This window comes from Gopherus evgoodei, chromosome 8 (genome assembly GCF_007399415.2).
Source record: "Gopherus evgoodei ecotype Sinaloan lineage chromosome 8, rGopEvg1_v1.p, whole genome shotgun sequence".
Classification (NCBI taxonomy): Eukaryota; Metazoa; Chordata; order Testudines; family Testudinidae; genus Gopherus; species Gopherus evgoodei.
In genome coordinates, this window is record NC_044329.1 from 81,050,656 (window position 1) to 81,073,350 (window position 22,695).

At 41.7% G+C, this 22,695-nt stretch overlaps 1 protein-coding gene across 10 annotated transcripts in view; it reads right to left on the minus strand.

Moving 5' to 3' along the window:
- Positions 1-22,695, minus strand: part of LRRC8B (leucine rich repeat containing 8 VRAC subunit B) — a 42,140-nt gene that overhangs the window by 3,545 nt on the left and 15,900 nt on the right. The window contains exons 2-7 of one of the 10 annotated variants that reach the window (XM_030573149.1): positions 22,389-22,646; positions 21,525-21,580; positions 17,615-17,640; positions 16,754-16,890; positions 5,919-6,017; positions 692-2,853 (exon numbers count right to left, since the gene is read on the minus strand). In XM_030573149.1, coding sequence (XP_030429009.1) covers positions 692-2,827 — 2,136 coding nt within the window. In that variant the 5' untranslated portion in view covers positions 2,828-2,853; positions 5,919-6,017; positions 16,754-16,890; ... (1 more) ...; positions 21,525-21,580; positions 22,389-22,646. Of the gene's footprint in view, positions 1-691; positions 2,854-5,918; positions 6,018-6,671; positions 6,710-16,753; positions 16,891-17,614; positions 17,641-19,847; positions 19,908-20,261; positions 20,305-21,524; positions 21,581-22,388; positions 22,647-22,695 lie in introns of those variants that run through there. The other 9 variants (XM_030573148.1, XM_030573150.1, XM_030573147.1 and 6 more) reach the window with 9 other exon arrangements.

Sequence of the window (22,695 nt, forward strand, 5' to 3'; positions counted from 1 at the left end):
AAATGTTTTTAAATTAAAAAAAAAAGATAGATACAGCGTAAGGAAAGGACAACTGTTTATGCTATAAAAAGGATACAGTTAGGAAAAAGTCTACTTTCAATATTTGCACGAAAACAGTGCTGTATGTGTATCTCTGGTTATAAATGTGGCTAGGTGAGAAGTTTAATTCTTCATAGAACATCAAGGAAATCTAAAAAATAAATTGCTGGTATGATCACATTGTTTTTCCTACTTATGCTCCTTCTTAAGAATTATACTTAATAAATGACATTCCTTTGGCCCATCCTAAGTACTCCACAATCCTTTTGACAAAGCAGGCAGAACTGCATCCATGCAGTGAGTGAGTACTCAGGCGCTTGGTCTGCTATACAAACACTTTAAGAATATTTGAACGCATCTGTGAACAATCAAGTTATATCTAACACCGCTGAACCCAACTGAACAGTCATTACAGATCAGGCCAATTTAAACAGAACATCTGTGTCAACTACCTGATTGTTCAGACCCTGCTTTGACCAGTTTAAAAAAAAAAAAATCAAATCACTTCCCCTCTCAGTTAACTGGGTTTCACATCCCTGTTGTTTACAGTGCCATAAAGCTGGTGAGCTCTAGCAGGCCATAGAGTCTTCAAGACGAAACAGGGTAGACAAAATCAGAATTTCTAATGCTTAAATTTAAGAGTTCTACTTACATGGTTTTTTGTCACAGCAAAGTACTGCAGATTTGTCAAATAACTGATTTCTTCCGGAATAGATGTTAGCTTGTTATAGCTAAGATCCAAATAGTGTAGCTTTTTACAAAGAAATAGCTGCAGTGGAACATTTTTAATGTTATTGTAATTTAAGTACAGTTGTTCTAGGTTTGATAATGCACCAATCTGCACAGGGACATATGAAATGGTGTTGTGCCACAATTTTAAGCAAGATAGGTTCTTGAGATGTTGAAAGCTCATTATTTCTTCCACTGTTCTGAGATTATTCTCTTTTAAATCTATTTCATGCAAATTGTTTAGGGTAAAAATAGAATGTGGAATGCGCTCTAAATCACAGGAGATCAACTCCAAGGTTCTCAGGTTTACCAACTTTTTCAAGTTGTTTAGTATGACCAGTTTATTTCCCTCATTATTGATAGATAAGTTTTGCAGTGAAGGCAAAAGGTCTGTAACCACCTGAGGTATACGGGAAAGGCTGTTCTTTAAGTAAATTGTTCTCAGATTCTTTAGATCCTGAAAGCCTTCATTGTATATAGAGTTGTGGTAATCCAGCAAAAAACATCCTGTTAAACACAATTCCTTGAGGTTTTTTAGATGAAAGACCCAAAGTGGAATCCTTCCAATTTCACTGGATTTTAGACGCAACGTTTTCAGATTTTCTTCTAGAAAGTTTAGTGCTGGGTAATCCACAGTTAATGATGAATGATAAATATTCATTTCTTTGAGATTGACTAGCTGAGTCACTGTTGAAGGAAGCTTGGCTTCAGGAATCAGTTCCAAGCTTAGAACTTCTATTTCAGTCAGTTCAAAGACACTGTCTGGAAGACCATTTAGCATGAAAAGATGAAGTTCGATCTTGTCCTGGGAATTTCGTATTAGTTTACTTTTCAGTTTTTCCACTGACCATTTATTGTTAAGATTTATCTGTTTCAGTCTGTTTTCACTCAAATCCGATAGAAATATTGAGAATCGTTGTGAATAAAGTGGATCATACTGATCTGCTAAGTGAAGAATAAATGCGAAGTCATTCTTTACATCAGGGATATCACTGTAGTTGCTCTTCTCTCTTAACTTTTCAAAAGAATATTGCTTAAGTGAACTTCTCAACATCCACCACAAACTGTAAGTGCAGGTCAGGCCATAGAAGGTCACTAAAACAACATAAAATGAAGCTAATACTTTAAAAATTTCTGCGAGTGTATAAACACACTGGTACCTTTTGTAACCTGTAAAGGCTTGAACATCAATTACACAATCAATTTCAAGTGTAATAAAAGTTAAATAATAGGAGACGTAAATCATTATTATTATAAATACAATTACTTTGATTATAATCTGTTTCATGTACACTCTATATATGACATCCTTTTCTTCAACATGTACTCTGAATCTTTTCACTTTTTCAAATATAGCTTTAGCTTGTTCCCCTTCTTTTTTGTCTAGAACACTCGAAGAGTTCTCTCTTCCAGTTGTTTCTAAACCAGGCTGTGTATATGGCAGAGACTGCCTGTTTGCCTCTGTATCCGCTGAACTCCCAGGTGATGAAAGCAATATTTTGGATTTGGATAGTGGTAGACTCTTCACAGACTGCTCAGCAACTGTTTCTGAGAGGGCTCGTGTTGTCCATGGAGAATCAAAACACTTGTGAAGAATGGCTACAAAGTGCTCAAGCCTTGAACTTGTGCTAGGATAGTAGAGCCAAAAGTTACTGCAAGCTGCAAAAATGAAAGTATGCAGAAGCACTAGGTATGGGAAAAATTTGGCAAACCAATGAAGCTGTCTCTCATAACACACTGCGTCAATGTAGGAATACTGCTGCCGGTGAAGATCATTCTGGATTCTCAAAGGGAGAATTATTTGTGTGGCAGAGCTAGAGGACACGTTAAGGTTGGTTTTAATCAAATCCCAAGGCACTGCACAACGACTGTCAAATTCCAGCTTACAAGGAAGACAACACAACACTCTAGTTTGAGTGAGCTGGAGAGCCCCGGCTAGTACAGCAACCAGCAGCATAATCATGGTGAGGTAATACCAGAAGACATCCCACCATGGTTTTAATATGTGGTAGGATGACTGAGCATCTGCTAAATATCTGAGTTCAGTTAGCGTAATCATGACTTTCACCTGTAGGACAGCAGCAACTAGAGAAGAGAAAGAGAAAGATCCTTAGAACAAGTGTTCAGATCTATTTACTTAATATAATCGAACTATGCAATACAATTATTTTGAGTCCTGATTATTAGGCAGTTTACTCTGTTATAAACAAGCATAACAACACTGATCTACTGGACTGAGCTTTGGACTATGGCTCAATAATTCCCAAATTGTAATCCTAGTACTTGCATAAAATTGAATAATGAATTGGTGGATGTCATTTAGGGAACCCCCAAAGTCAATGGGAAAACTACCTAAATTAGGTATGTTCTGAGTAGTTCCATTGATTCCTCCAATAGAACTTTACCAGTGAGACCAAAAACAAGAGTAGTCCCACTGAATTCAAAGTTAAGCATTGATTACGTGCTTTGTTCAGTTCATGGTCTTGTGATCTCAGTGCCACAGTTTTTCCATCTGTGAAATGGGGCTAAAATGTACGTGGCTCACAAAGGTATTGGAAGTATTTAGAGTAATACATGTAACATTCTATAAATACTAAGTAAATGATTAGGAAAGGCTTCAATGCTAACAATCCGACCTCAAGAGATGAACTCATTGAAGAGACCAAGTTTTGGTCCATTTCAGATAAAGTAAACATGTCTTACAATATGAACATTTAAACAAGAAGAGTTCAAACAGCATTATATGCATCAGAGATGAGACAGACCCTTTGGTCATTCTGTTTTCTACTGCTCTGACACAGGAACAGCTACAAAAATGTGGAACTTAGCTAGGGAAATTCTTACTGAAAACACAAATAGCAGTTCACTTACTGTTTAGCATTTAAAGCAGGGGTCTCAAACATGCGGCCCACGAGCTCCTCATGGACCCCCGCCCTACCCCAGCATTTATCTAGAGCAGCTCTGGCCTGACGCGCTGCTGCCCTGCCCCCGCATTGCTCTGGGAAGTGGAAAGAACATGGGGGAGGAGAGGCGTAGGGGTGTGTGTTGATGTTGCTTCAAGCACTGCTCCCAGCAGCTCCCATTGGCTGTGGTTCCCCATTCCCGGCCAATGGGAGATGTTGGGGGCGGTGCCTGAAGCAACATCAACACACATCCCTGTGCCTCTCCTCCCCCACGTTCCAGCCGCTTCCCGGAGCGGTGCGGGGGCAAGGCAGAAAGGCAGGGAACCTGCCCTGCCCCCGGCGTGTGCCGGGCCAGAGCCTGCCCCCAAGGCCCTCCTGCAGTCGAACCCCCTGCCCTGAGCCCTTTGCCGCACCCTGAACCCTAATCCCCTGCCACACCCCTCCAGCACCCCAACCCACTGCCCTGAGGCCCCTGCTGTACCCCTCATCCCTCCTGCACCCCATACCCCAACTCCCTGCCCTGAGCCCCTGTCACACCCCATATCCCTCCTGCAGGGGGCAGGGAGGAGGCAGAGTTGGGGTGGGGATTTTGGGGAAGGGGTTGGAATGGGAGTAGGGAAGGGGTGGGAAGAGGCAGGTCAGGAGTGGGGCCTCATGAAAGGGGTGGAGTGGGGGCAGGGCCGAGGGCAGCAGGTAAGGGGGCAAGGTGTCAGTAATGCGGCCCTCAGGCCAATGTACTAATCCTCATGTGGCCCTTGTGGTCATTTGAGTTTGAGATCCCTGATTTAAAGTGATATAGTAGTAAACATTATATTGTTCCTTTTGGGAAAGGCATTTGAATCACAGCATAAAGAGTTAAGACTAATCTTGGCCATAAATAGATTCTGCTGGAGAGGCGCTGCAGTTACACCTTTCACCCTCCAGGGGATGCTTTGGTGCCAGAAGAGAGGACAACCAGTCTTCGGAGCCAGATGAGGAGGCATGGGACAGATAGAGCAGGACACATAGGACTGCTGGGGGTGGGGTCACAGACTGGGGCTGAGAAGGGCTAATGGGGTGGATAGACTGGGGCATGGACTCAGGAGCTAGTGGGTGATGGCATTGAGCCAGGGGCTGAATAGGAGGGGGGGCTACATGGGGATGGGGGTAGATGTGCCTGACTGATTGGGAGAGGCTAGGGTTCTGCCAGAGTCTGCATGGGGGAGGCACCCCAATAAGGTTCCCTTCCCTCCCCCTCCAACTCCTTGCAAAAAAAGCCCTGTTTCATACTTCTCCCACCCACATCCAACAACCTTCCTAGGCTTCTTCCCAGCAATTACTTCCCTCTCCCTCAGTTCCTCCACTATCCCTGCCCTGACTCTGCCAAGTCTTTGCACTGTTTCTGAGGGGTGCGGGAAATACGTTTCTGTATTGTAGTTTAAATGAATTATTATTACTCAAAGTTTGTATTAATATGTCTAATAAGGAATCTAGTTGTCAAAATAACACCTCCTAAATTTTTTTGTCTGTATTGTTACAGACAAACTTGCTGACAGGCATTTTGAAATAAATTACCAAAATAATTAAAACCGGAGTGATTAAATTGTGTTTTTTGACAAATAAACTATGCAAATTTTGCAAAATTTTAAAACATTGTCTATGGAGCTTTTAAATTTTTTGGTGTAGAACTCCTCCAGGAGTAATTACCCTCGCCAGATTACTATGGCCGATTAGTACAGAATAAGGAGAACATTTCAATCTTGATGAGATATCAGCAGTACTGCCTGACATAGACTTGCTGATATTAGATGGAATTCTGTTCAACTGAGGAAAACAGAACACCCCAAATGGACTAGAATTGCAATACAACTTTGATAGCTGACGCCCTATAATTCACACAGGCCACCCCTCAACCCTTCTGTCTTTCCCCAGCAAAAATTTAGAAGTGGAGTTCAACAGACAAGTGTATGCTTACCAAACACTTGATTTTATAAGATATGCTACAGAATAGAAAACTAGCGTGGTATGATATTATAATTAAGTACAACTAAGTGAAGAGAAATACTGATCATGACACATTGTGTTTGCATTTTTTGCTTATTCCTAATTCATAAAATTCAATAGTCAGGGTAAGTGGCCCAATTAGTGTGTATTAGCAAGGCTCTATTGTATTTTGTGTGTTAATGATAATAAATATAGTTGAGTTTATTTTAATTTAGCAAGTGCAAATCAATATTTATATACCATACATAAAATGTTCACACTTACTTTATTGGTTAAGAGAATAAGATACACAACAGTCTTCAATCAGGAGGTCTACACCTTTTAAAATTCCTTGGACATGCCATCTTTGCGTTTATCTTCATTCTGCATGGGAAAACATTGGGAGTTCAGTTGAAGTAGCTGAGACTATTTTGAAAAGAGAGCAAGTAGATCAGCCTTAATCAGAATTCTTACTTCACTGCTGATGTGACCTGTTTAAAGGGTATGCTTTACAAGCCCTTTCTCTAATTCAGCATGTTCTCCATTTTGCAGCTGCAACAATATACTCAGAAACAATCTGAAGGTCAAGTTTTCTGCACCCTGCCAAACCCATACGAAAAACAAATAAAAAGGAAACCACATAAAAGAACTTATCCCTAACTAATACTGGATGGCAATTCTATAGTTTCTTGCTAAATGGCTATGTGGGAGGAATCTGCATGGTTTCAAAAAAATGCAAGATATAATTTAGTCCATTTCAATATTTTTTCAGCATTGACATACAAAGAGTAATGGAAACTACTACCAAGAGTACAAATTCTACTATATGGGACAAGCTAGTAAAATATTGCCAAATACCATTAATAGCCATACTCTGGATGCTACTAATCCAAAGTTACAAGATGCTAGAGCTGGGCAAACTGATTAGAAAGTATACCACAAAAGCTCATGCTCCAAAACGTCTGTTAGTCTATAAGGTGCCACAAGACTCTTTGCTGCTTTTACAGATCCAGACTAACACGGCTACCCCTCTGAGACCTTTGTCTGGTAATTGCTGGGGTGCCTCAACTCCAAAGAGTTTAAAATGGGGAGACAGAGGGCTAAGTTTCTAGGAACCTCTTATTGAAAAGCAATTGAAGAAGGGCTCAGATAACTATCGTCCATCCCTAAAGACAGATAAAATATCAGAGAACCAAAATGCTGAATGTTAGACTATAGATATTCAGTCCTGCCTGTAAAGGACTATACTTTAAGGACTCTTGTGTATTTTTATCACTTAGCTAGTTACAGGTATATAAAATCAAAGAATCAAAATCACAGTCTGCCTGTGTATGGGGCTTCTCTCACTAGGATAGTCTGAGGCCTTGTTCTTAGGCTAAGGCCTTTGGCTAAGCAGCAGGGGCAGCCATAAACTGGGAAGTGAACTGTCACATCCTCACATTCCAAACCAGCCACATTGAAATAAGGTGGTATTGGGCTGTTATGAAGACAATCCTGTCCTGATAGCGCTCATCACCACCAGATAAACAGATATTAAGACGCTTGAAGAAAACTTAGTTTGATAGCATCCTGTCTGGCAAGAAATCACTTATCAATGGTTGTGAAATCCTCATTTCTGTGTTTTTTTCTTTATGGCCCCCAACTTTTCTATTGTTAATCTGTCTTGTTCTCCAATTGTTTCTGTCTGCTGTATAATTAATTTTGCTAGGTGTAAGTTGATGAGGGTAGTGGGATATAATTGGTTAGAGAATTGTGTTACAATATTTTAGGATTGGTTAGTTAAATTTCAGTAAAACAATTGGTTAAGATATAGCTGAGAATATTACTATATAAACTGGGGTCAAACAGGAAGTGGGGGGAAAGGGGAACAGGGACACAGGCAAGGCTCTGAGGCATCAGAGCTGGAAAGGGGGATACAGGGTAAATGCTCTGCAGCATCAGAGCTGGGAACAGAACACTGGGAAACAGACTATCGGCACATAGAGATAAGCTCGACTGTTGTAAAGGGCTTTGGAATATGCTTGCTTGGAAACTAACCCCAATATACATTGCATTGTCTGTGCTTCGGGCTTCTGGTCTTCTGCTTTCTGTCTATGTGACAAGAACCAGAGGAGAAGGTGAAGGGAAAGCCCTCTAACACTAGAACTCCACCAGATTTGAACATCTAGACAAAACAACCTCTTTGCCCTTCCTTGGTATATGCTTGCAGAGATCCATTCTTAAACAAGATGAAAGAATCAGGGATTGCTAACTTCAGAGGTCCATTTCAAAATGAATCCTGATACTTTCTAAAAACAAATTTTCTGTGGGTATAGCCCCCTCTCTTGCTTCTTAAAACAAAACACTTAAGTTCAAGACCATGAAAAATGGTACTGCAAATATCCAAATTAAGGCCTTGATCCTGCAAATGGACCTAGCTCCACTGAAGCCAGCGAGCCTCTGTGCAGGAGTCTATCTGCACTGAGTCTGCTGCAGAAAGAGGGCTGTCGAACTGCTGCACTGAATTCCAACCGAGAATAAAAAGGCAATTGTATCTTTCCTCCAAGTTTAATACAAAGGCTTAGATCCCAATTAGCAGTGTTTAATCACATACTTAGGAGTGCAAAGCATAGTAATGGAGACAACATAAGAAACTCAGAGGGCTGGTCAGAAGTTTCTGTTGGAATGATTTTATGATTTTTTATTTATTTATTTTTTAAAGAAAATTTTTAATAGGAAAATTTCAATTTTCCATCAGGAACCTCAGAAGAACAACTTCCCAGCTGCCCAGGGGAAGGCTTTGTCAATTCTACTTTCTGCCTGCAGATAAAAAGTGAAACTGACACTTTCAGGAGGGCTTCTGAGCCTTCTGTCTGCTGCCTGCCTCTCTCCCATACTCCAAGCTCGAGGGCCAGAAAGCTCTGCCCCTTATGTTTCCTCCCAACTCTGAGGCTGGAGAAACCTCTCCACCTCCTGATAGCTTTGGAACTGGAGAGGCTGAGAACCCCATCTCTCCAGCTTCGGGAGAGGTGGGAAGATTGAAAACATGGACTCTGCATCTCTGGCCGTTAGTCTGAAAGGCTCTTGTCAGTTAGACATTCTGCATCCTACACTGATGTAGTTTATCTGAACAAAGTTCGTTTTTTGTTTAACAGTGAAGTAAAACTGCAATTCACTTTCTACTTGGAGTTGGAGAGCTTTTCCTCCTTCTAGACAGAGAAGTCTCACTGTCTAGATTACTTGTACGTATTTTAAAGAGAGGCTGCTTTCATATGGATTTTAAATTAAGGCAGCTTTAAATACAGTACCTGCTTATGCTGGCCACTTCCAATCCCTTATTTACAACCCATTTAAGAATATCCAGCTCTTGCCAATAGGTCCCTATGGCTTTGATTCCATAAAGCATCCCTATTCAAGAAGGCTGTGTATGTGTTTTCCTGAACTAGGGCCTATGAGAGAACCTACTGGAATTATAATATAGACACAGTTTTCTATGTTTTATTCAGTTTATATGCAGCTCGTTTACTGCCTGCTTGCAGTTGCTAAAGCTTAATTCACAGCTATCCTGGGTACCCGGAGTCCCTGGCCTAAAATAGGTTTCAGAGTAGCAGCCATGTTACTCTGGATCCACAAAAAGAACAGGAGTACTTGTGGCACTTTAGAGACTAACAAATTAATTTCAGCATAAGCTTTCGTGAGCTACAGCTCAGTCCATATGTTACTACTGCCTGCCCCACATTAATGAGTCTTTGAAACTGATGAGGATCAGCAACAGAAAGCTCTGAGTAAAATTAAGATGGTTTTAAAACAAAACACAAAAAGTTGCCTTTGAACTGACTGCACATTAAAAAGATGTTTATTTACCTCTGCCTCACTGGACTCTCAGTTCAAATAGAAGAGAGATACTGCTTGTACAAGACAAACGGTTTTGCCAAGTAAATAAACCAATAAATTAGATACAAATGGTGTTTAGCAACTGTAATTGTGTCTGAATTCACTTATTCCATTTCCTCCTTTGGCTCAGAAATGGACTGCTTTTTATCATTTATTACAGGCTAAGAACAATCCAGATCTACTGTGGAGGTAAAACAAAAAATGAACTGGACACTAACATGTAGAATATAACTTGGGCGTACAGAATAATTGTAAGGAACACGATATACTATAGTCGTTACACCAAATTATGACAGACTCCTGGCTAACAAATCAGCTAAAAGTCTCTCATTGTATTTACAAAATATTCCTAAAAAAATCCATACCATACTCTAAGAGGTGTTTCCAATCAATCAATCTGCTACTATGAGTGGGTCATAGGTACCATGTTAGACCTTATCCTTTACACTTAAAGTGTGTCTATCCTGGCAGAATATATACTCCTAACCCTTGGGCATTGTTGCTCAAGCTTATTCTTCTTGTGTAATGAATCACACTTCCAGATTGTTCATCATTCAGCTTTTTAACTCATCCATTTTAAAAGGTTGTAGCATGGCCCAGAAAAAAATTCCTAATTTAACACTGTCAAAACACACAGCCTACAATATTTCAGTGTTACATGAATATACCTACAGGATGCCTATGGGCAGTGCTTAATTTGCTATGAAAGAGGTGCTGGGGTCAAACAAGTTTTTTTTTACTTTCATAACAGATGTGGCATGTCCAGAGGTGCCAGGCCTAAGAACTGCCAAGCTTAGAGGTACAAATTAAGCACTGCCTACAGGGGACTGTGCTATAAGAAACAGCAAGAAGTGTAAAGCTGCTGTCGCATCCTGCACAAATGTGCACCATTTCCTGTTTACTCCCCCAATCTTTCTTAGAGAGAGAGAGAGAGAGAAACCAGTTCAGAAACTGAGACAGAAAATACAAGCAAGCCTACATTACAGCAGCATCAGTATGGTATTTAATCTCTTAGGGCTTGGCTACACTGGAGAGTTGCAGTGCTGGTGATGGGGTTACAGCACTGCAACTCACTCTGTGTCCACACTTGAAAAGCACAGCCAGCGCTGCAACTCCCTGGCTGCAGCACTGGCTGTACACCTGGTCTGCTCGGGGTGTAACGATTCCAGCGCTGGTGATGCAGCGCTGGTCATCAAGTGTGGCCACCAAAAGTGCTTTTATTGGCCTCCAGGGTATTAGGAGGTATCCCAGCATACTTTTTCAGCCACTCTGCTCATCGTTTCACACTCCACTGCCCTGGGCTCAGGTGACCCGCCCTTTAAATGCCCCGGGAATTTTAAAAATCCCCTTCCTGTTTGCTCAGCCAGGTGCGGAGTGCAATCAATCAATCAGTGACCATGCCTCCATGCCCCAAACGAGCCCCAGCATGGAACACTTCCGAGCTGCAGGACCTCGTCAGTGTTTGGGGTGAGGAAGCTGTGCAGTCACAGCTGCGCTCCAGCTGTAGAAATTATGATACCTATGGGCAGATATCAAAGTCCTTGCTGCTAAGGGGCCATGAACGGGACGCGTTGCAGTGCAGGGTTAAAGTAAAAGAGCTGCGGAGTGCCTATTTGCAAAGCCCGTGAGGGAAACCGCCGCTCAGGAGCTGCCCCCACAACCTGCCGTTTTTACAAGGAGCTGGATGCCATACTTGGGTGTGACCCCACTGCCAATCTGAGGACGAGGACCACGATGGAGAGTTCAGAGCAAGGAGAAGAGGGGGAGGGTGTAGAGAAAACCGAGAGTGAGGCTACTGGCATGGAGGGAGACACCCCGGAGTCCCAGGAGGCATGCAGCCAGGAGCTCTTCTCAAGCCAGGAGGAGGCTAGCCAGTCGCAGCAGTTGGAACTTGTTGGTGAAGAAGAAGCAGAGGAGCGGGTTCCTGGTAAGCAGTTTTTATTTTAAGGATGGAAATGTTTTGGGAGAGGAGGAGGGGGAGGAGGGGGTTATGGCTGCATGCATGCATGCCTAGGATGTGGAATAGCCCATTGATTTGGTCTATCACATCTCTGTAATAGGCCTCGGAAATCTCTTCAAAAGTTTCAGCCAGAGCGTGAGCAATGCGCTTGCGCAAGTTTATAGGGAGAGTCACTGTGGTCCTTGTCCCAGTCAGGCTAACGCGTCCGCGCCACTGTGGCGCGAGGAGTGGGGGGACCATTACTGCACACAGGCAAGCTGTATAGGGACCAGGGCGGAATCCACATTGCTGTAGAAGACCCTCCCTCTCTTCCCAGGTAACATGCAGCAGTGATATATCTGGCAGTAGAAAATCCTGTTGAAAATGTAGGGATAGTGTTTCAGTGCAGGTCCCCCCCCAGCTGCTCTGCTTTCCCCAATGCACAGAAACCCCAGTAAGCCCTGACTCAAGCAGCTCCCCTTCCCAGAGGAGTAACTGCTGTGACAATTGTGGGGGTGGTGTTCAGTGCACTTTCCCCCCAGCTGCTCTCTGCTTTCCCCAATGCACAGAAACTGCAGTGAGCCCTGACTCAAGCAGCTCCCCTTCCCAGGTGAGTCGTGGCAGAAACACTCACCCCATTACTCACCATGTCTTCGCTGCTGTGGCCTCTCTGTGCTATGTTTGCTATGTGTAAATGATGCTACAAATAGTCTACAAACTCCTTCACTGTGATAATAAACAATGCAGCCTCTGTATTAAATGTTTCTATTTCTGTTTTTTTTAAAAGTGTCCTTGAATCCTCCGGCCCTATCACAGCCTGCTGAAAAATTACAGAACTTGAGGCGTAAACCAAGGAAAAGCAAAGAAGATTTGGTGAAAGCAGTTATGAATCAGTATGCCGGAGAGAATAAGAGGCTGCAGGACTGGATAGAGAAAATGCATCAGTGGAGGGAAACACAAAGCAGGAGAAAGGAATTGGATACCAAGAAAAGCACAAAGCAGCTAATAAGCCTCCTGCCGCACCAAACGGACTGTATGCAGTCCCTCGTAGCCATGCAGGCAGATCAGTACTGTGCTAACACCCCACCCCCCCAAAGCTCTCTCCCTTGTGCCCCAGTGTTTGCTCAAAACCCCTTTCTCCAGCAGCCTGGTTCTTACCACCACCAGCTGCCCCCAACACCTGTACGTTCACCTACCAGCCCTGAGAACTACGACCCTTACCCTATGCACTCAGCCCCCATCACCATGCAGCATATTAATCCTGAAGTGCAGCAGGCATTGCACGGCAATCCAGGCAGGACATATTCAAACCTCTGAATGTACAGTTCAGCACCCTACCCCCCTGCTCTTTTATGTACTGTATTTTGAATAAATGATTTCTCGTCTTTTAAAACATTTTTTATTATTGCAGAAAGTGAAAAATACTGTACCCCAAGGGAAAAACAGGCACTGCAAATCATTGTAACCACTGCACTTCACACCCATGCAAGGCACCAAACATTACTGTTGGCTTTCAGCCTCAAATTGCTCCCTTAAGGCACCCCTAATCCTGGAAGCCCTGTGCTGGGCCTCTCTAGTAGCCCTGCTCTCTGGCTGTGCAAAATTCAGCCTCTAGGCGTTGAACCTCGGAGGTCCATTCCGCACTGAATGTTTCACCTTTCTCTTCATAAATATTATGGAGGGTATAGCACATGGATATAACAGCGGGGATGCTGCTTTCCCCCAAGTCTAGCTTCCCATAAAGACACCTCCAGCGCCCCTTTAAACGGCTGAAAGCACTCTCCACAGTCATTCTGCACCGGCTCAGCCTGTAGTTGAACCAGTCCTTGCTCCAGTCAAGCTTCCCTGTATACGGTTTCATGAGCCATGGCATTAAGGGGTAAGCGGGGTCTCCAAGGATCACAATGGGCATTTCGACGTCCTGTGATCTTGCGGTCTGGGAAAAAAGTCCCGGCCTGCAGCTTCCTGAACAGGGCACTGTTCCAAAAGATCCGTGCATCATGCACCTTTCCAGGCCATCCTGTGTAAATGTCAGTGAAACGCCCACGGTGATCCACAAGCGCTTGGAGAACCACAGAGAAATACCCCTTCCGATTAATGTACTCGGATGCCAGGTGGGATGGGGCCAGAATAGGAATATGTGTCCCATCTATCGCCCCTCCACAGTTAGGGAAACCCGTTTGTGCAAAGCCATCCACAATGTCCTGCATGTTCCCCAGAGTCACGGTTCTTCTTAGCAGGATGTGATTAATGGCCCTGCAAACTTGCATCAACACTATTTCAATGGTCGACTTTCCCACTCCAAACTGGTTCCCGACCGATCGGTAGCTGTCTGGAGTTGCCATCTTCCAGACTGCAATAGCCACCCGCTTCTCCACTGGCAGGGCAGCTCTCAATCTCGTGTCCTTGCGCCGCAGGGTGGGGGCGAGGTCCTCACACAGTCCCATGAAAGTGGCTTTTCTCATCCGAAAGTTCTGCAGCCACTGCTCGTCATCCCAGCTTGCAGGACAATGTCATTCCACCATTCAGTGCTTGTTTCCCGAGCCCAAAGGCGGCGTTCCACGGTGCTGAGCACGTCCGTTACTTCCATAACCAATTTAGTGTCTTGCGCGTCAGGCGAATCAATATCATCGTCTGACTCCTCACTGTCACTTTGGAGCTGAAGGAATAGCTCAGCTGCCAAACGTGATGTGCTGGCAACATTCATCAGCAAGGTCCTCAGCAGCTCGGGCTCCATTTCTAACAGAAATCGCGCTGCAGACCCACAATGGCGCCAAACTGCTGGGATGTGTAGCGATGCACCATGGGGCATTGGGACAGGATGCGGAATGACCCGCACCCTTCCGTCCCCTTCCCACAGCGCCAAAATGGGATGAGGTGCTCTGTGGGATAGCTGCCCACAATGCACCACTCCCAACAGCGCTGCAAATGCTGCAAATGTGGCCACACTACAGCGCTGGTAGCTGTCAGTGTGGCCACACTGCAGTGCTGTCCCTACACAGCTGTACAAACACAGCTGTAACTCCCAGCACTGCACAAATGTAAGTGTAGCCATACCCTTAGAAAAATTTCTTCTTGTAGCTATATAGACCTGCTTCAGTCACCAGTGAAATACTACAGGTATGGCTATGTATTTTACAGGCCTTCTCATTCTCAGGCCTTGTCTACATTATGAACTTGAACTATTACTGACAAGTAATTAGCAACTATTGCAGCTGAACTAAACTAATGATGTGCCTGGTTGAACTGCAAATGCAGGGAAACTTCACCTAGCCCTTTTTCAGATGCTAGCAATAGTTCTATTTCAGAGGCCATGGCTACACTGGCACTTTACAGCGCTGAAACTTTCGCGTTCAGGGGTGTGAAACCCTCCCCCCCCCCCGAGCGCTGCAAGATACAGCGCTGCAAAGCCTCAGTGTAAACAGTGCCGCAGAGCTGGGAGCGTGGCTCCTAGCGCTGCAAGCTACACCCGTAGAGAATGCGGCAGCGCTTTGAAGTGCAAGTGTAGCCATATCCATAGTGTAAGCAAGGCCTCCGCTGACTACAGCAGCCCATAGAACTCAATGTGAAAAAAGATACAGTGATTATCCTTCAAAATGTTTGATAAAGAGTTTGCATGTCCTTTAAAAAATGATGGTAATCAAGACAGAAAATAGCAAACTTAAATCAATTCAAAGCAAAAACTGATGAAAATATGTCCCAAGATATTTTTAATAAACTAAATATCAAGAAAGCATGGCCTAGTGACAGTTTCTTAGAACAGTCCTGTGAAGCAAAGACTACAATGAGCTTTTGTTTATACACAGATGGAAGTTTTCATATAAAAGTGAAACTAAACTATGTGCATTTTACACACACACACACTTTTCTTCATCAGTTTGTAGTTCCCTGTAACACACATATCCAGAAGGTTACAACATTTTACTGTATATCCCAGACAGACCACGTGTTTTCTCCAGTCTCTGAGCACAAGTACATTTTTCTGTTAGAAAAATTCAAGCGTCATGCTACTAAGTTTTTATACACCATCTGGACTTGTTAATAACTAAATTCTGAAACCTCTGGCAAACTATGCTTGTGCATTAAAGTTAACTTATAGGCATTAATCCTATTTATAACTTTAGTGTTTAATTCTGTAATATTTAAGCAATTAAACGTAATAGCCCACCATTTTGTACTATATTTAATACCAATTTTTGCTTAAACCGATTTTATTAAAATACAAAATCCTTATTCCAGATCGGATCTGTAGTTTGAATATGTTTGAGTGACTCATCAAATGAAAAAATGTTTACGTGTAGTGGGTTTGACAGTTCTAATTCCTTCTCAGCAGCTTTTAACCCATTTCCAAGCCATAAAAGCTTTCCAAAGTGCTTTAACTGGAAATCTTTCCTAAAAGATGTGAAAAATTCATCTTTACAGTAATTCTGCTGATTTCACTGGAATTACATCACAGACTAAATTGGCCTGTCACCCTGACAGGCCTGTCACCCTGTCAGTTTCCAGGTAAATAATTACTTCAGGTCTGAAAGTCTTACAAGGGTGGTCAATGGAAACTAACAAAATACTAGTAATTAGTTACAATTTATAAAGCATGTAGTCCCTACACCAGTGGCTCTCAAACCTTTTTTACTGTGACCCTTTTCACATAGCAAGCTTCTGAGTGTGACCCCCACCCCCTGATAATTAAGAACACTTTTTTATATATTTAGTACCGTTATAAATGCTGGAGGCAAAGCAGGGTTTGGGGTGGAGGGCGGCAGCTCGCAACCCCCCATGTAATAACCTCATGATCCCAAGGGGTCCCGACCCCCAGTTTGAGAACCCCTGCCCTACACAGTATTACAAATCTAAAAAGTTTCGGTATACTACTTTGTCTTGTGGTTTCTAGATTTTGCTGTCACTCGTCAAAGTTGCATAATTTATGCCACATTTTTTATTTTATTTGTGTGTGTGTATGTGTGTATATATATATGTGTGTTTGTACACACACACACACACACACACACACACACACACACTCTCTCTCTATATATGTGTGTGTATACATACACACACAATATATATATATAAGCTCCAGAAGCTGTATTTTTATCCTCTCCCCAAGAATGGTGAACTGGGAGCAAAAGGTGTAGGTGTGAGAGAGGAAGATTCACTGAACAGAAGTTGCAGTTCTAGTTTTAAAGAGATATTGCTTTTTGTTGACAATTCATAACTAGCAGTCTTTAATGAGCCCCATTATGTATTATTTGGCTCAAAGTACAATTACATTCATTAACCAAAGAAAACAAATTTATGTAGTCCACACCTTGTCAAGCATTTTAGTTGACCCTCTAATTCTGTAGGTTCTCTTTTCCAGAAGAGCACACGCATCAAGTCTTTTCAACCAGTGTCTTTCAGAAGGCCCCCTTCTGTTATTCCAGTGAGACGGTGTACTTTCTGGCCCTGATAAGAGACACCAACAATTTTTACTTAAAGTGTATCCAATACTATTACTGCCAGGTCACTGATTAGGCAAGCTGTAGTTCCTGACCTCCAACACTAATTGCAGAAGCTTTGGAAGAAAAGCAATGTTCAAAAGCAAATAAAGATTTAAAGCAAGAAACCAAATTTAAAGTTACATAAGGGATAATTTTTAGAAATCTGAGTTATAGGAACTATATTAGATACTAACGGTATTCCCATACTAAGGGGGAAAGTGTGAATCCACAAGGAAACAAATCACAAAACCTCTATTTTTATTCTTCTTTCACTCATCTTCATGTCACCTTTCATGCAGTCTTCATCCTTCTCATTACAACCATGCACTCCACTGCCAAATCCAGTCTTTAAAAACAAAGGACCTGGCCCTGCAATCAGAACTCCATGGGCAGACCTCTGACTGTGTGTCAGGCTCCACCAAAGTCAACAGACTGCTGCATAATCCAGGCAGATTCAATTGCACAACTGGCTCCTTAATTCTTTCAGCATTACACCCACCAGTATATTTATAAAAATTCTATGTGACTTGAAGTTTGGCCTTTCAATGTTGCATCATATTTGTCTGAACTATTCCTTCTTTGTTTTCATGCAATTTAGACTGTAGGCTCTTTAGGGTAGATATTGTGTTTTTCTGTGTCTGTACAGCATCAAGCACAATCAGGACTCAGACAACAAAATCAAGACAAACCCTTTCCTAGCTCTTTCAGGAGGATGCTGTAAGTGAGAAATGGAACACACATGAGCATTTATACTTTTATATTCAATGCAACCAATAAAAATGGTTTCCCAAATTCTGCAACATTGATAAATCTCTGCAGAAGGTCTTTGATACCAGAATCACAATTGCCTTGCAGAAAATTCTTAACTAATACTAGTGTTTCAATAACTTATGAGAGTAAATCCCGTATTGAAACTACAGCATGTATATTCTTAAACACATACTGTTGCTGTAACTGTGCTTGGCCACCATTTTCCACTCTGATAGCCCTGGATAAAACTGGCATGAGGTCGCAACATTGTTGGAAAATGGTTTCAAACACTGATACAATCCATAGGTTTGAGCGTTTTTAGTTCTAAGACGAAGGGTCTGTCTATTAATATATGGATGAGGTCTTAAAATCAGATCCAAGTAGGGAGTCACAATGACAACCCTAGCATTGTACTGCTTGATTTTCCATACAAAATATTATGCAAGAGAATACACGACATCCTAAGCAGACTAGAACAAAATCATCTACTTGTACCTTCCAATCAACTGCTTTTCAGTTTAAAATTTGAACTGAGCTAGATTAGGTTTATTTCAATGTATTTCCCCACTTATTGATGTGCTGCTGAAACATTCTAAAAGAAGAGGCTGTACTCCTTGTTTGACCAAAAGTCAACTGATCACATATTACAGTGACTAAATCTCAGCAGTGTGTCAAGCTACAGAATATTCTCCCACGCTCAGTTAAAAAGAGTCTGTGTTTGACTACAAAGGATTCAGTTTACCATTGGTCAAGTAAGCAACCACTAGTAAGATCAACTGTACCAAAACATCAAGACTCTAGAAGAGATGGAACAGATTACAAAACTTTGGGCCGAACATGTGAAAACGTCAGAGATTCTTTATTCAATTTCTCAGCATTCAAAAGCCACGTGATGCAGTGTCGAGTTCTAGGATGCTGTGTTGGTATGTTGCTGTGTTGTGTGTTGGTGTGGAACTACTCTGTCAATTCACTCCTGCAGCATGAACTGTTGACAATCCCAATCACTGAGGGCTGACAAAGTTGCTAACATTTCAGGAAATGTGAATTTAAACCAAAATGAGCGTGTCCATGCAGAAACTGGTTTAACTATGGCTTTTTGCAGTTTAGTTTGAACTAATTGGGAATCAGGTCCAGTTAAAAATCAAAATAAGCAAGTCTATAAAGGAGTTTCCAACAGTTTAACTAAATCAGTTTTAAAATATTTAAGTTAAACTAGTGCAACTTTCCCACGCAGAGAAAGCCTAAAACAATCATCAGCTAGGGGAGGGACAAGAGGCCTCGCCAGGAGAACAAGCTGCAAAATAAATGGCAGCTAGAGGTTAATTTCATGCCTATAGGTAGGTGTTTCCTCAGTGGGCATTGGATCACACCCTTCATCATTGGTGATATCATCTGCCCCTTTATTCTTGAAATAAATTAGCTTAATCACACTCTTCATTTCTTTCTTTCACTTTACTTGCTTTCTTTCATCTGCCCTCAGTGTTTTTCTCCGCCTCTGTGCGGAAAATTCTGCTTATTTATGTATTTGTTAATTTCACACAAGACTGACTGCTGATGGCAATAATGTTTATCAAATTAAGCCTGCAACTGATTGTTCCATGAATGAAACTGAGCAACGCAATCAGTGTGGTGGAAGTGCCCAACATCTCAGCATGCCGCAGCAGAATAAAAGTCTGTTCTAAAACGTACCAAATAATTACAGCTGGATTACTACATTTAACCACAGCTTTGTGGCTCCCTGTCCTTTTCTTATCTCTGTTTGGAAGATTTTATATCCAGTCATAAGGGTACACCCTATTGTTTGCGAAAGTGCTCTAGAGACAGGTTTCTTTGTTTTAATCTGTGAAATAACTGTAAATAGATACCAGCCCAATTATTAGAACAAATTATTCTAACCTCTTGAAATCCTTAAGTAATAAGGGCAAGTAATTAATACCCCTGAGAAATCTTGCTGGAGAGCAGAGTTATCTCAGTAGCTAAATCCTCTCCAGACTTCAAACCTACACAGTGAAGACATCACCTTCCCCTGCTAGATTTCTCTCAGCTCCACTATTTTAGAGTGGAGAGCTTAACTTGTGCTTTTCTCTTCAAGTCCTCATTAGGCAACATGTGCTTCATGCTGGGTGTCTGGCAGTGTGGAAAGGCAGATATTTTTGGCCATATCTTTATTACCTTCTTGCAAGTTCTGTGTACGCTGAGTCACGTGGACCATTGCTAGTTTACTACTGGCACCTGAAATATAAGGCACACAGACGACTTTTGTCCAGTTCATATGGTGAGGTGTTACATTTTGAATATTAGCCCAATAGGTCAGGCAATGAAACTTAGGGCCTGTCTACAAAGGAAATATTTTCCCAGTGTAAGTTTTTCTACCATAGTTATACTGTCGTAACTACAGTGAAAGCACATCCACATCGCTTTGCTGATGCCAACTTAATCTACTTCCTCTCTGAGTCAGTGTGTCCACATGGCTCTGAACTTTTTTTTAAAAAAAATTGCTCTGCATTTTGGGCAGGTATCCCACGTTCTGCTGCCAGGCTCAATGCGTTCAGGGATTTTTCTCATAGAGCACTGTGGAATACCTACCAAAACCTACTGGAATGCCAGGACATGGTCAACAAAAATACAAAATAGGAAAACTCCCATGTTTCCTCTCCTGGAATCCCATAAACTCATCCGGTTTTACTGGGCCAGGACCATTTTCCAACTGCCCAAACACATCAGGCAGCATGGAAGAAGCACGGCTGTGCACCATGAGCCTGACTGTCATTAATATGAATAAGGTGTACCGGATGTACTGACAATCATGCAAGCAGGAGGCTTTGGATGAGTTGGAGGAGTTGGCATTACTTCTGTGATGCCACGTAGATATCGCTAGAAGAGTGGGAGGACTACCTGAAACAGTATGGTTAATTAAAAATAGGAATACATCGACATAAACCTTTTAGCAGTATAACTCATTCTATAATAGAGTTATTTCACTTCCAGAACAGATTAATTAAAGCATGATCAGATGCCAGATAAACTGGAAACAAAAACAAAACAAAACTTGCATGGACACAAAGCAGTTTATACCAAAAAATGCTAAAGTTATATTGAAAAAAACCCTTTCCCCATATAGACAAGCCTTAAGACACTGTGGTCTCTTCATTCTTTCTGCCAGATAGTCTTCAGTATAAGCTCATAACATATAGTTTTGTTTGTCCACCTGGCAGGAAAATATCGATTTGGTTTATATCTGTATTTCTACTAGTTTAATAGCACTTAGAGCCAACTGCTTGCCCAGACCAAATGTGTCAAAATATTTATGTTCATCTTACTAGTTTTAAGCCCCCCCCCCAAACCTAAGCTTACTCTGAAGAGCACTTAGTAACCTTTTAAAATCATTTTGTCAATGAAATATGGTTGTACCTTTAATTTATTAACTACAAATTTGCCTGACAAAGATTTGTACAAGTTCTGAAGCAAAAGTCGTAATCTATGGCATCTAGAATGCTGAATATAGAAAAGGCTGATATAAGAAGCTATCTTGCAGAGAATGCTCCAGATCAATTTTACAAGGAATCCAAATGGTGAATTCTTTGCTATTATAAAGGCATAGGTTTTATTTGCTCTTTATGTTTTATTTATTTGACCTTATTACAATGCCTGTTGATTTTTCTTTTAGTTATTTGGTCTATACACCCACATAGAGTCTATACTGCAATTAATTTTTTAAATGCTAAGCAGAAGAATTCTGCATTTGCTCCTTTTACTTAGTTTCTGAAGTGGTGAAACCTCTGCTTATCTTACTTTAAATACAAAGAGATAAGGCAGAGTTTTTTCAGCAGTTCAAAACACTGGTCTTACCTGCTGAATGCCAGTCACTTGGGAGCTCTGCTGTTGGAATTTCTGCTTGACAATTCCTATAGAGATAATGCAAACCAATTATTATACATGGACAATTATGAACTATTTTCAATATCAATAAATGCTTTAAAAACCTTAAAGGGTACACTATAGAGAACACAATATAAGATTTATAAATTGATTCTGTTGGAAATCATCACTTCCAACATTCATACAAAATGAAAATAGGACCAACTTAACCAAATCAGCACCTAATGGTATGCTGTACAGGATGGGCTCTAGGCACCAGCAAACCAAGCACGTGCTTGGGGCAGCACAACTGCAAGGGCGGGATTCAGGCCACTTTTTTTTTTGTTTTGTTTTTTTGTTTTGCTTCAGCAGTCAAAATATCAAGCACTTCAATTGGGGGGCGAGGGGGGGGGGGGAAGAGTTACCAATAGTGACACTTCACAGAACTGAAATATATGGCCTTCCCTCACTAGGACATCTGACACTTTTAAATATCACCAGGTATCTCAGCACTATGCAAAAAATTCCAATACGCAAAACATTAAAGTGTATCAAGAAAACAAAGCAGTCCAAATATACAGATAGGCAAAACTCTGCAAGTTGGCAAAGAGGAAAACCAATTCAGTTTGGCCCTCAAGAAGGTACACTTGATCACAGCAAGAGAGGTTAATTCGTAGACCATACAAAGAATCTGAGTGGGAAGAATAAGAATTAAGCTAACAATGCTCAATGCACACATATTAGGGTACACTTACAGATAAAAGCTAGCTTGATCCCTAGATGTTTTACTGAATATATATATATAAAAAAGGGATTGCAAGAGCATTATGTACCCGCAGAGCATTATGTACTCACAGTAGTGCTTGAATGTGGTAAGTCAGTTTTCTTCTGTATGACTAACTTCTTTACAATCTTTCCTGTTGCATCCACATTGAGAGGATTTTCATGATAGGAGTTTATGTAATTATATTGATTTAATTTAAAAAGCCGAGTATTTTCTCTGACTGTTGCTAAAGGCAACTCCAGCACAGTATGCCCTGCCTTTGATCAGAGGTTGGATTCAGTTACGAAGCAATTCCTTATTGTAATAGTCCAAGGCCCGGAGAGAGAAGACTGGAAAAAAGAAGGATTTAGGTTTGGACTTATACTGATTTTCTAGCTG